This window comes from Argentina silus, assembly GCF_951799395.1.
Source record: "Argentina silus genome assembly, chromosome: 1".
NCBI lineage: Eukaryota > Metazoa > Chordata > Actinopteri > Argentiniformes > Argentinidae > Argentina > Argentina silus.
Window position 1 is genome coordinate 19,113,582 of NC_139655.1, and position 13,474 is coordinate 19,127,055.

The 13,474-nt window shown below is 43.5% G+C and overlaps 1 protein-coding gene across 1 annotated transcript in view; it reads left to right on the forward strand.

Annotated features, from left to right (window-relative positions):
• The window catches only part of ank2b (ankyrin 2b, neuronal), a gene marked incomplete at its 5' end in the record, with an annotated part of 76,082 nt that overhangs the window by 12,331 nt on the left and 50,277 nt on the right, over window positions 1-13,474 (forward strand). The window contains 4 exons of the mRNA XM_083671401.1: window positions 4,634-4,735; window positions 11,632-11,730; window positions 13,084-13,182; window positions 13,332-13,430. Coding sequence (XP_083527527.1) covers window positions 4,634-4,735; window positions 11,632-11,730; window positions 13,084-13,182; window positions 13,332-13,430 — 399 coding nt within the window. The remainder of the gene's footprint in view (window positions 1-4,633; window positions 4,736-11,631; window positions 11,731-13,083; window positions 13,183-13,331; window positions 13,431-13,474) is intronic.

The following is a 13,474-nucleotide window of genomic DNA, read 5'->3' on the forward strand; positions in this document are numbered from 1 at the left end:
GTTAAGACCATTACATTAGTAAGTACATGCACTGCCGAGTGAGAGAAAGGGTGTGTGTGTGTGTGTGTGTGTGTGTGTGTGTGTGTGTGTGTGTGTGTGTGTGTGTGTGTGTGTGTGTGTGTGTGTGTGTGTGTGTTTGTGTTTGTGTTTGTGTTTGTGTTTGTGATAACAAGCTTCTCGGACAGCTGAAGTCTGAGGAAAATCTTCCCATTTTTAAAGTTTGGACTATTCCAGCGAGCAAGCGCTAAAAAAAGGCCTTCAGCTAGACCTTTGACCTTTCACCCTGACCCGCCCAACACTCAGTTCTCACTCTGGGTGACTAAGTGGAGTGCAGCACAGTAAAGTACAAACTGCAATGTTTATTCCCTTGCTCCTCTCACTGCAGCACTGCAACACAGTGGTCTCTTATCACTACAGCCTTGTCCTTGCCGACCAGTTTCATCAGGAGAGGAAAACAGATGAAGCATCAGTGGTTTCTGCCTCAAGCCCCAGTAGCCTTGTCATTTCCATCAGATACTTTATGTTTATACACACTCCTACAGTAGGCTTATTTGTTTTATTGATGGATTTCATGGTCAGTTATGAACCATCTTGCCTCAATTTGTCAAGCCTCTCAGAAAATCGGAGGACACTGCCAGTGAAATTGTGACTAGGTGGAAATGTAGCATCGGTGATGGACCTGGGCCTACTGCTGATGTGCTGCATGGTAACTATGCTAATAAGTCCACAGGGAGAGCCATGGTTGGCTGAGAGTAGCAGACGGACATTTCTCTACTGTTTTGACATTGGCCCATGAAGGTCTGGCCAGGCTGATGTTGATTACGTTGTTTGTTAACGAAGGGGACTCCCACAGATGCAAAAATATTGAGTTACTGTGGAGGGCAACAGAGTGAATATTTCATGTGTTAGCTCCAATTATGTCACCTTGAGCCTGATGCTTTTGAATACATTTAAATCTATGCAGAATGTTATTGCACATTTAACTGCCCTACAGTACATGCTTTTCCTGGCCTTTTTTAGAAATAGGAAACTAGGGAATTCTGTTAATAAGTCTAATGGGTGATGATGATGTTGATGATGATGATGATGATGATGATGATGATGAAAGTAATCAAAGCTGAACTGAAGGCTATGGGATTCTTGTGACCAGCACTCAATTGATCCTGCTGCCCAATGAAATGACAGAGTAATCATCACATACTGGATTTGTGTCTCCCCATAGAGTGGCAATGCATACCAGGCAGCCTCCAAGGGAGCTTTCAATGTCACACACACACACACACACACACACACACACACACACACACACACACACACACACACACACACAATTGCGCTTATAGAGGAAATGTTTAAGTTAATACTCTGCATTGTGCCAGAATAGTGTGATATGGTTGCTGTGTAGAGAAGGGTACAGAAGGGTGTTGATATGATAAGGTGTTCTGATGTCCAAGAATAGAATGTGTTTTTATTTTTTATTAATTTTATTTTGTGGTGTTCCATACTGTAAGTCAGCGGGCAATAAGAGAGGCACACACACACACACACACACACACACACACACACACACACACACACACACACACACACACACAGTTGTGATTTCTATCTTTGATAAAGGAGGGCAGGCCAGCTAAAAGTCAGGTACCTCTGTATCACACATGAGATTCTTGACCTTGTTACACGCCCACAGCTGCAGTACATCCCTGTCTGCACGACAACAGCCCATCATCCTGCTTTGCTATTGGCCAGGCTCTGATAAGACATGGTCATAGTATTCAGCTTACCTTGATGCATTATAGTCCATACCATGTACATACCATGTTGATGTTATGTATGTTATATTGTGTGAACTTATCGTCAAGGAGACAGAGCGTCCAGAAAGAGGCATTGTCCTCCAGGATTGCTGAATGTCTATTGACCGACAAAACCTGTTGTCATAGTTACAGGGAAAGGCAAGGCTGGCTTGTCTCCGTGGTAACTGGGAGGGGCGAGGATGATTCCACCAGCAGCATTGGTCGGTCGTCATGGGATATTTGTATTATTTATAAATCCTCCACACACTACACTGATTAAGACAGAAAAGCTTTCTGTAAATGAATGTTTTATGCAGTCTTCTGGGTGGAGAGTTTTTGGAGCAGAATTGACAGTCTGTTTTGTTATGCTTCATATGTCAGATTAAAGCTCACCGTGATATGACCATCTATACTTGGGCATAGTGGCTAGACTATGCTAGAGAACAAAGAGCAGTGTTAAGGTTGTGTGATACAGTACTAACTTGTACTGGTCATGGAGCTCATATGAGTTGATTTTGTCATATTTCCCACAGTGGATGTTTTATGTTTCAATGTGGTATCTCTCATTCATCCCCTGTGCATCCATTTTTACTTGGCAAATAGCTTATGAATACGTTTAATACTAAAGACCTTCATACAGTACATGTATCTGAGGAAATGTCTTTCTTGTCTTTCCCTTTCCCCTCTCCACTGCATCTATCACAGGCGATGTAAGAGTTGTTGTATGTGCCACTCAAAGCAATCAAAACAGTTTGTTTTTTCTTAATTCTGTTTTGTCAAAAGTAACAGATGTTGTTTCAAAATAGCTGCCTGTTATGTTGGTTCAGGGATTATGAAACTATTTCTGTAGGAAGTTTGGGGAACAATCTGGCATTTTCTTTTCTACTGAATGCTAAGTGATCTGAGTAAAAGCCTGTTTGTTTGTGGCCTGTCTCACCCTAAGTATCTCAATGGCAGTACACAGATTGCAGGAGGATGATTAAAAGGCTGTTAGAGGAATCTAAGAGGATATTATCAGTCTGTCTGGCCTAACTATGCCATTGTATATTGTAGGGGAACACAATACTCACATTGTCCCTCTGTCAGTGCACATATTCATAATGACCTAACAGTCTTTTGAGGCAACTCCCTCTGATATCCCTATGTGGCTTGTATTGAGAAAGAAATACATTACTCAGCACGATTCATAATAACAAAATGGCTGCCATTCAGAGAAATGCTTACAGGACATTGCATAGTGGACCTCAGTAAGGTACTGTTTGTGTTCAAGATATTGATGTGCAGGAACTTGCTATGGGCTGTAGGATCCTTTTGAGGTTCTCCTCTTGTCTCTGTCTGTTATACAGTATAGAGAGGTCCCAGGAGAAATAATATCCAAGCTGTCTGTAAGACACCCCTAGGTCAAGGACAAGGCCTCAGTCACCTAGGAGGTGTGACACACTAGCAAGTTGTGCAGTATGTCAATAATGCATTTATTCACACATTCAATTGGATAGATCAAGTCATACAGCATCGCCCCAATTCAATGTCTGTTTGTTAATTTCAGCCACTCCCTCTCAAAGACTAAAGTCACTGTGTATTCTGTGTATGCCAGTTAGAGTTACTATACATACTGTATCTTTCATGTGATTGTTATCAGAAATTCTTAGGGAATAGCTAAACTTTTCATCCTGCCTCTTTGAGATATTTTAGTTTGCAGCCCCCCAGGTTCCGGGGTTACCTCCTGTTTGGTTGTGCGAGAGATTGTTTTGTCAGGCCTTAATGATACAATGCAGTTCTCTGCAGCATCCACAAGCAGCTGCGACTCTGCCAGTTAGATAGAAGACATCATTACAGTTTGTGTCTGTAGCAGTGGCAACTGCCATATGATATCACTGTCTGTTGTATTCAGTCTATTTCCCATCGACTGCCTTTGGATTTTGGGTTGCAAAACTATCAATCTTGTTTACATGCATCAGATTATCTGTGTAAATACATTCTAATACAGAGTTACTCTCACTGCACTAACAGTGTAACTGAACCCCAGTGTAAATGAACCCCAGTGTAATTGAACCCAGTTTAGAGTGTGTTTAAAGTGTGTGTTTAAAGAGTGTGTTTAAAGAGTGTGTTTAAAGTGTATGGGCATGCAGTGTAGATGCACTGTCTCCTCCTGTAAGTGAGTGAGTGACAGAATGAGGGAGAGGAGGGGACATACAGTATCTGCAGTCTGGTCTTAGGGTGAGCTCAGCTGCGAGCCGTAACTAAGTCCAGCCCTGTCGCCTCCACTGAGTGTCTCTGGGAGCTAGTGAAGATGCTAAATGAATTGATTTCCTTGTAAGGATGGTTATCAGAGCAGGACTCTGAGCTGCTTCTCCTTTGCTGTACAGAGAGGAGACTATGAGATTCTACAGAGCTGTATGTGTAATCCAAGTCATTTTAGGTAAAGCAGAGAGAAAAAAGTGCTGACTCATTCTACCAATCTCGTCCAAAGTGGGGAACTTGCTCTCCGTTTCTGTCTACTGCCTGTGACTATGTTACACTAGATGATTCACTGCCGGTATTCAGAATGGAGGTGCTGTGCCCCCAGCCTCAGTAGGGAGTCCTAATGGGCTTGTTTGTCTTGGAGCCTCAGTAGGGAGAGTGCTGGTTGAGGTACAGTAATGGATGCCAAGGTGGTATGTCACCCAAAACAATGTAGCACTATGATTTTCACTGCTGTTTTTCTTTTACTTTGAAAGGTGAGGAAAGTGACTAATTTTAAAGCAATATAACTGTGTTAGAACTAAGAAAAACAAAGTGAAGTGCTTCTGATGTTGCTCATCCGCAGTTCTAACCTATCCCCTCTCTGTCTTGTGTAGTCGGACAGCAACACCAGTTTCCTGCGGGCGGCGAGGGCAGGGAACATCGACAAGGTTCTGGAGTACCTGAAGGGTGGAGTTGACATCAGTACCTGCAATCAGGTAAGACGCTCGCACGCACGCACGCACACACGCACGCACACACGCACGCACGCACGCACACACACACACACACACACACATACACACACACACGTACACACACACACAAACACACACACACACACACACACACACACACACACACACACACACACACACACACACACACACACAGGGAAACACATGCATGGAATGGATTATGTCTGTTCATATGACCCCATTCATCAATCCTTCAGTTTCGTTGGACAAGTCATTAGTTATTTTTCTGGTGCTGCTCTTTGCTCTCTGTGGATTTGACTCTCTGCGGAGCAGCAATGTGTGTTAATGTTCTCTCCGTGGTCACCCAGGCAATAAAGCTCTCGTGTTCTTCACCTTTCTTCAATAACTCATTTAACTGCTGTGATCCCTGCCTGATCATCACTCCAAATGTCAATCCATCTAGAGTGACAGAGTGACCTTAAAGTTCCCATCTCTGTCGTCAAACATAACATTGTTGTGTGGTGAAGCCATGGATGTTTGAACCTACACAAATAATTTACTATTTGACCATATCCTATACCAATGAACCTTCTTCTTAGTCAAAAAAGAAGTTTGGAAAAGTCTCCCTAGTTCTGTATAATGTATCCCAGTTCTCTCCTGATTCTCCTGAATCATCCTAATCTTGATGTGGGTCAGATGACATTAAGAGTTACCATAAATAGATTTTGTCATTTAGGATTCATTATTCAACCACATTTTTTTACTGCACAGCAGTGGTTTTACATAACACCGCTGACAATAGCTTTCACTGAGCAATTTTAGCACGAAATGACAAGTGCTGCCTTTGATGAAAATCACTTGTGGGTACAGTAGGCCTACTAAATCACTTTGTATTTTTTTTCTGCATCTTGTATGCTTCTCTTAGTAAGAACAACACTATTGCAGTGGACATCACTGCCACTAATATTGACACTCACAAATCAATGAATTAATCAATCACTCCAAACCTATCACTCTCTGCCAGTAGTCAATTCTCTATTCATCTCCGTCAGGTGAATGTCTCATGGAGGGAGGGAATACAACTGACAAGTGGCGGAGGAGTGTGTATGACCTGGTCTTATAGAAATGAGGCTACCTAGAACCCCAATATCCTACATCTGAACCCTCTGAAACCAGGCCGGTGCTGACTCAGGTGGTACTGTATATGTCCCATGGTCCACTGGGACCCCTGTACAGTATGTACACATTCATTAGTGGGTACACTGGCAGGGGGGATGGATCAGCACCCACTTAGGTCATTAGTGTTTTCCTCTCTCTCTCTCTCTCTCTCTCTCTCTCTCTCTTTCTCTCTCTCTCCTGACCACATCGATAATTAAACCTCTCCGCCCAGCACTGAAAGCTCCCAATTAAGAGAGAAATTAGCTGTGATAAAGTCATGCAGGTTGTGAAAGTGTATTTGGTAGGTGGTTAAATATATATATATATATATATAATGATACAGTTACATAAAGTTTACATAACGACCAAGATATTCCTCTGTCACTGTCCCTGTCCCTGTCCCTGTCCCTATGACCTACTGGTGCTGAATGACTGCTTCTTTATTTAGGATCTAGCCATTATCTAGTCCTCAGACCCCATTAACGTTCCACAGGGGGGACAGGGAAAACTGATAGGGTGTAAACACTCCAGCCCTGGCAACGGTCAGTGTGTTCAACCTGATAAACAACAGTCACGTGGACCGGAGGGGATTTGCAGGGGGTTTGGAGGAACCTGTTTACAACCCCCCCTCCCCCGTCTTCACTCTCACTGTTAGAGAGAGGGGGAGAGAGGGAGAAGGAAATACAGAGAGATCACGTCTACAATATCTAGGCTGTTTTAGCATTGTGTTGTGATGAGCCATTAAATTGCTCAGAACTCTGCAGTCCTCATTCCATCTCTCTCTCTCTCTCTCTCTTTCTTTCTCTCTCTCACACATCCGACATTAATCCATGTGCTTTGATCTGAGCTAACACGCTCGACTTCATTCGCCAATTGAAGTCAGATTGCCAAGTCAGATATATCTCTCATATATCGCTCTCTCAGACGTTCCTAACAATCTACAAGCCATTGTCACAAACACTGATTTCTTATCAGTACTACACATACAGTGTAGTTGTATCCTCTCTGCAATGTTCCCTCTAATTTTTCATGTGTCTGGGCATACACACAAGCTCCCTGAGCACACTGAGGACCACTGTGAGCAACATCAGATGTGCACGCTGTGGCCACACACCAGTATCACACCTGTTCAAAACCTTGGATCATAGCAAGTTACATGGCTTATTAAAAGAATCAAATTACAGCAGCAATTTTCATTAGTTTACTTTTAATATAAGCGATTTGGCCCACTTAAAATGAAAAAGACAAAAATCTTGTTGTTCATGAGATGTATAGTATGTTATATGTTATATGTGAGAGTCCTGCTTTGGCCATGGGAAGAGTCCTGCTTTGGCCTGGCTGTGGTCCAGTTGTGGCCTGGCTGAGGGTCCTGTTCTGGAAGAAATGAGACATATACACCTTTCAGACATAACATTTTGTTCACATTAAAACATTCACATTTTGCTCAATGACATGTGCTGTAGCTTGTGATACAGTGTAAATTCCTGTAACTCTTTGTCTATAAAATATCTAATTACAGTTTTTTCATTAGCATTTCTACTACCCATAAATTATCTAGTAGTAACAGCATTTAATGATTAATATCCATAAATAAAAAATCTTAATAAATGTCACTAGAATATGCACAAATTTTGACTTTAATTTTACCTTATTTTTCACGTCTGTCCTTCTCACTTCTCCAATGGTTGTACACTTTGTCCAGGTTGATGGCTTCGTCTGCTTCTTGCTTTGACTTTATGCGCATCAGCTGGTCCAAATGTGCCACTTCAAGACGATTTCTGGATGCTGTTTTGATATGATTCATTAAACTAAATCCTCTTTCACAATCTGCACTGGAAGCTTGAAATGTAGCACAAATATGCTGCGCTACGCAGCAACTAGCGGCAAATTCAAATGTGCGTCGCGCAGCATCCGGCACAAATGGGTTAACTCCGCCGCATTGTTGTCAGCTAGCTGACCTGCATGGTGCGTATGGGCAGGGCACATATGCAAGCACTATCAATGCAATGATTGGCTGCGTAGCGTAAGTAAACCGTATCGTATCATTGGCTGGACACCTGTCACTCACTGTGTTACATTGAAAAATGGTACAAAAAACACATTATTGGTCTAATTAATTAGATTAGATTAGGTCTAATATTAGATATTAATTAATACGTTTATGGTGAATTTTATTTTATGCGCTGCATAGATTTTCTTGTGCGCTGAGAATGTGCGAGCAGTGCGCGATTGCACAGGCGCGCAGCTTAGAGGGAACATTGCCTCTCTGGTCTCTCTATTACCCCTCCCCAGGCTGAACAGAAGACCCCCTCCTCTCCATTCATATGGCCAGTCCTGCTGGGCTGCCCCTCTTTGAGTTTGTAACGGTAGAGTCGGTAGCTTCACACGGTGAGTGGGCTTTACAAAGACAGATGTGGAGGGGAGACCAGAGTCATTATCACTTCCCGTCTGTTTATTTATCCAATGACAGGTAGAAACAATGGATTGATGGGCCTTCTTGTAGAGTCTGATGACATGGTGACTGATGATTAGTTAGTTAATGAGCTGAAAAAATCTCAAAGGCTATCGAAGTACACTCAAGGGGCTCATATGCATTGGCAATGCAATTTTGCAAGGTGTAATGTTCATACAAACACTCTATGTCAGTCATCCTAGCAACTAGCAAGCATGCCATGCATACAAATATCATCACAATACAATGATCATCGACATGTCTGGTATTTATCTCCAGCCAGGGAGCTGTCTTGTCATGTAGGGATGACGCCATCTGCTCTTCCATCCCAATGACCTTGCGCTCTCTACCTGGCCACTCTACTGAACCAGACAACCAGCCATGTTGTTGATGTATGCTGCCTCTTGTTCTATCAAAAATGCCAAGAGTTTCTCTCCATATGATAAAGCTTAGATATTATCAGTTTGCCCCTGGCTATTTTATGATCCTATCAGAGAACGCCACAGGATGGCGGTGTATCCAAAATAGCATGTCAGTTGACTGCATCAATGAAAAGTCATTATAAAAACAAACAAGATACAAATCCATCATGGTGATTGAAGAGCCCACCTGTGACGGTGAAAACTCCTTGTGGCTCACCCATTTCTGGCATAGGATTCAATCCATCAACAGCTCCAGCGCCAGTTCAGATTAAACTGAGACCTGTAAACATAGGTGGACTATCGTGACCTAATTTCTATGATGGAGGGGTCATTATGTTTTTAGCTACTAGTAGTGAGAGGCATTTGAGACCACCGGGGAATAGCCCTCCTCAACTTATGATGTATGAGTTGGGACTACCTTTGCACAACTCATGCAATATGTAGGCTACTGTATATATGCTCTACTACTTCAATACTGCAATGCTATTCCTTTGTGGATCATTTAAGTGTCAACTACCCTACACAGTATTCATAATGTGTAATGGAAAGTAGAGTAATGAGAGTAATGTCATACAACCTCTATCAAATCGCCTTCCTGGTTTGACACTCATCTGTAAAATAACCTTTGCTGTCTTTGTAGACAACCCTAAACCTCCAAAGTGTAAAGACTGTTTGCTCTTTTCCATTCCCCTACAGACTTAAGACTATTAACTGCCTCACCATGACTAATTTATACCCATTTTTATTGCATTATACACCACATTATGACTCATAATCAACATTTTGAATAGTTGATACATATGCTGGTTATGATTGTACAGTCCTCTGGGAGTGCTCTATGACATTCCGATACATCTCATGATATATGATTAGAACTTCTCATGATTGTGTCTGGGTGTCTGATCTAATGATTGTGATTTACTGAGGTGGGTGGACAGCAGGGGAGCGCTGTGTGACAGAGTGCCATGCCTGTAGAGAGATTGGCTGAATATGGGCCAGTATGGATGAACAGAGATGGATTGGACTCTATGAGGGAGCCAGAGGCAGTGTGTTTCTCTCAGATTGCGGAGGTGGGGGTCGGGCCAGAGGCGGGGGTGAAGGTTGTTCTGGGTCCCCTACCCGGTGCGAGGGAGTGAATACAGATTGTCCCTGCTGTTAACCACCTCCCATCACTCTCCCCTGGGCGACAAGTGACAGAGGCAGTCATTCATCTCTGAAGCCACAGAGACAGATTTTTAAAAGATGGCTGCTCTCCTCTCTTCCACTTGGGTAGTGGCAGGTGTTAGCAAGCTGTCTGGCTCAGAGCGATAGTAGTCCCAATATAACTCCTTAGGAGAGAGTGTCTTTTCCAAACAGATTTCCCTTGCTCTGTTTGGTTCATGTTGACATGGGAACATGATTCTTCAGTGCAGTACAGAATGTATCACAGTTTTCTACAGGGCTAGACCCATTCATTCTCAATGGTAGCTCCAAAACATCTGTAGGGAGTGAGGAGCACATTATTGGGTGTGTATGGGCTGACCGGTCACAGAGGAAATTACATATCGACTGAATGGCCCTTTTTAAACAGCAGACAAATGTTCCACAGTCGAAGAGTTATTGAATCAGTACTGGGTCACTGAGGTTTGCCCCCAAGCCACAAGGGGGAGTAGTATAACCCTACACTAAATCACCCCCTACTGTCTTGCTCTCTCTCTCTCTCCCTCTCTCTCTCTTCCCCTCTCTCCCTCCCCCCCTCTCTCTCTCTGTGTGTCTCTCTCTCTGTCTCTCTCTCTCTCTAGTCCCTCATGGCTACTTTGTCAATCATCTTATGCTCATCATGCCTCTCCCCTTTACTCCCAGCCAACCAAACAGAAGATGACTATGGGGGCAGATGTAGATATTAATAGAGCTTATGAGTGATGTAAGTCACCTATCTCCTCACAGTCTCTCTAGAAATCAGTGAGTGTCTCTCAATGAAAGGAATATCGGTGTGTGGAAAGTAGTTTATGAGTTTAGTTTATTAATGATAAATAAATAAAAAAACATTTTCTAGTTGACATCTGGGATTCATGTAGAAATACCTTGGCCCCCCTCTGTTGTGGTGTTTTGGAATTAACTGGCAAAATGCTTAGACCCCTTAATCCTTGGGGTAATCCCTCTAGAGTGATATTGAAATGTAATCTTCATTTCTCTCTCAGGCTTTTACCATCTATTTATTGCTACAACACAGGAACTCAACAGAAATCTTCTTATTAGTACACGATTGGCACTTATGGGGGGAAATCACTCAGTCCTCAGCATACCTCCAGTTTATGACATGTCTTCCTCCTGGACTGGTGATCTGATCTAGGGTCAAGTCTTATCATAGGTATCTCACCTTATCAAAGGTAACCAACCTAACTGCAGCAGCCACCTGAACTGGTTGTTCTGAGAACAGTTGCATTTAAGGAAGGGAATCGCACACCACTGACTCTAGTGGCAAAAGACAGATATACCATCACACACACACACACACACACACACACACACACACACACACACACACACACACACACACACACACACACACACACACAGGCTTTATAAATACCACTACATATTTAATCTGGACTGGCCCTACTCCACGACAGCATGACATGGCGCAATTCTGACCTCCAGTACTGGCTTTGATATTTAAGTCTGTCCCTCCCTTACGTGTGAGAGAGAGGAGAGCAGTGAGAGAAAGAGCCAAGAAAGAGTGAGAGAGAGAAAGGGAGAGAGGGGTCCGGTCAGATTATGGACCTGGAGGTACACCCAGCCCTCTCTTTCCTCTGTCTCCCTTCCTCCATTTTGTCTAGTGTGTCAGAGTGTGTAGTTTGGATGCTGACGGTTATTCTTGTGTCCCCTTCTCTTTTCCTCTCTAGAATGGGCTCAACGCGCTGCACCTGGCAGCCAAGGAGGGCCACGTGGAGCTGGTCCAGGAGCTGCTGGAGAGAGGCTCGACTGTGGACTCTGCCACCAAGGTGGGTTAGCTTCCCTTCTCTAGGACATGTTGGGGACGGTGGGGGTATAGCTTGCTACATACTAGGTAACCTCTGGAGTCCAGGAAATACTGGCTGAAGTGGTCCTTTTAATCCCAGAGTGTTTTGAGACCCAGATATATACGGTTGTAGTCGAAGCACATGTGAAACACCCTTTAGCCTGGATACAGATCTTTTGTGAGATTAATTTTACTTCATCTGCTCTGGACTTGGCTATATTGGGGTAAAAAAACCTGTCGTTTGAGGAATAGATTTTTGGGATTCTTCTCAATTGTGAAATTAGATAGTAGTTTGAACCAGAGGAGATTGCTTTTATCAGATGCATAATGTTGTTTTGTATTGGCATTATACGACCTTAGACTCAGATAGGATCATGTTTAAGTTACTGCTCTGAAATGGCTGCCATTTTGACTTGGTGTGTTAATCAACTTGAGTGCCTAAGTATGTAAAGTGCCTCATGCAGGGTTTCAAGGTTCAGAGTCCCCACATGGCTCCTCAGTCTGACTCCTGACCTATAGTAGCCTTACTGGTAACCTTTCTAGAGTGAGTCTACACTATACTACCATACTTAGGGCAGCTAGCCATCTCTCTACCAGTGGAGGCTGGTGGAGGTAGAAATCGTAGGATGGGCTCAATTGTAATGCATTGAATGGAATGAGGAATGGTATCATTGAGCCCTTCCTCCGATTTCTACCAGCCTCCCCTGCTCTCTTCTCTACCCACCCAGCCGCCTAGGATACGGGAGGAGGGATAATATGTAGGGAACATTTGTATGTCTACGGAATCCTAGTTATTCCAAGCTCTGGAACTGGAGAAGGTCTATTTCCCCTCTAGAGAACATATTAAGGAGTTATGTGTCTTTTTGGACGTCCACACAAACAAGTGATGGTTGCTGAACAGCTGTTGGTGGCTGTGTTTGGGTGGCTGAAACAGTGCCTTGGTCATTCAAGGCTTTTTTCAGTATTGTTTGAGACTTTCTCTGGTATGAGTGATAAGTCTTCATTATCTCTAGTTGGCTGTGTGTCAGAGCATCATTAGGACTGCTACTCAGAGAGGACCTTTCATCTCCACTGTCATCGCCCTAACAGAGCCATGGGTGTCTGCAGATATGCCTGTTTCGGGTGCAGCATCTCAAATCAATGATAGAGGAAATTAATGATGAATGACAGTGACTGTACGGCGTAATAAGATAGCAGTTATTAATATGTGTGGGGGAAATAGCACTGATGAGGGGCTGGGCTTTAGCTATGAGAGATTTTGTAAGCCAATGAAAGACACAATGTGTGTGTGTTTGTGTGTGTGTCTGTGTGTGTGTGTCTGTGTTGTGAACACCAGAAAGGGAACACAGCCCTCCACATCGCCTCTCTGGCAGGGCAGGCTGAAGTGGTGAAGATCCTGGTGAAACGAGGGGCAGATATCAACTCTCAGTCTCAGGTGAGACTCTCCTCCCTCTCTAATCTCAACCACTAGACTATGATTGTTGTGGCCATACAACACTTCTTTGTTTACTTCACAGTCATACTGTAACCTAGTTGTTTTACTGTCTTACCTGTCTCTAATGGTTGGAACTGGTGTTTGCACAGAATGGCTTTACTCCTCTATACATGGCCGCCCAGGAGAACCATCTGGACGTGGTGCGTTACCTGCTGGAGAACGGAGGGAACCAGAGCACAGCTACAGAGGTGAGGAACATGTGTGTGTGTGTGTGTGTGTGTGTGTGTGTGTG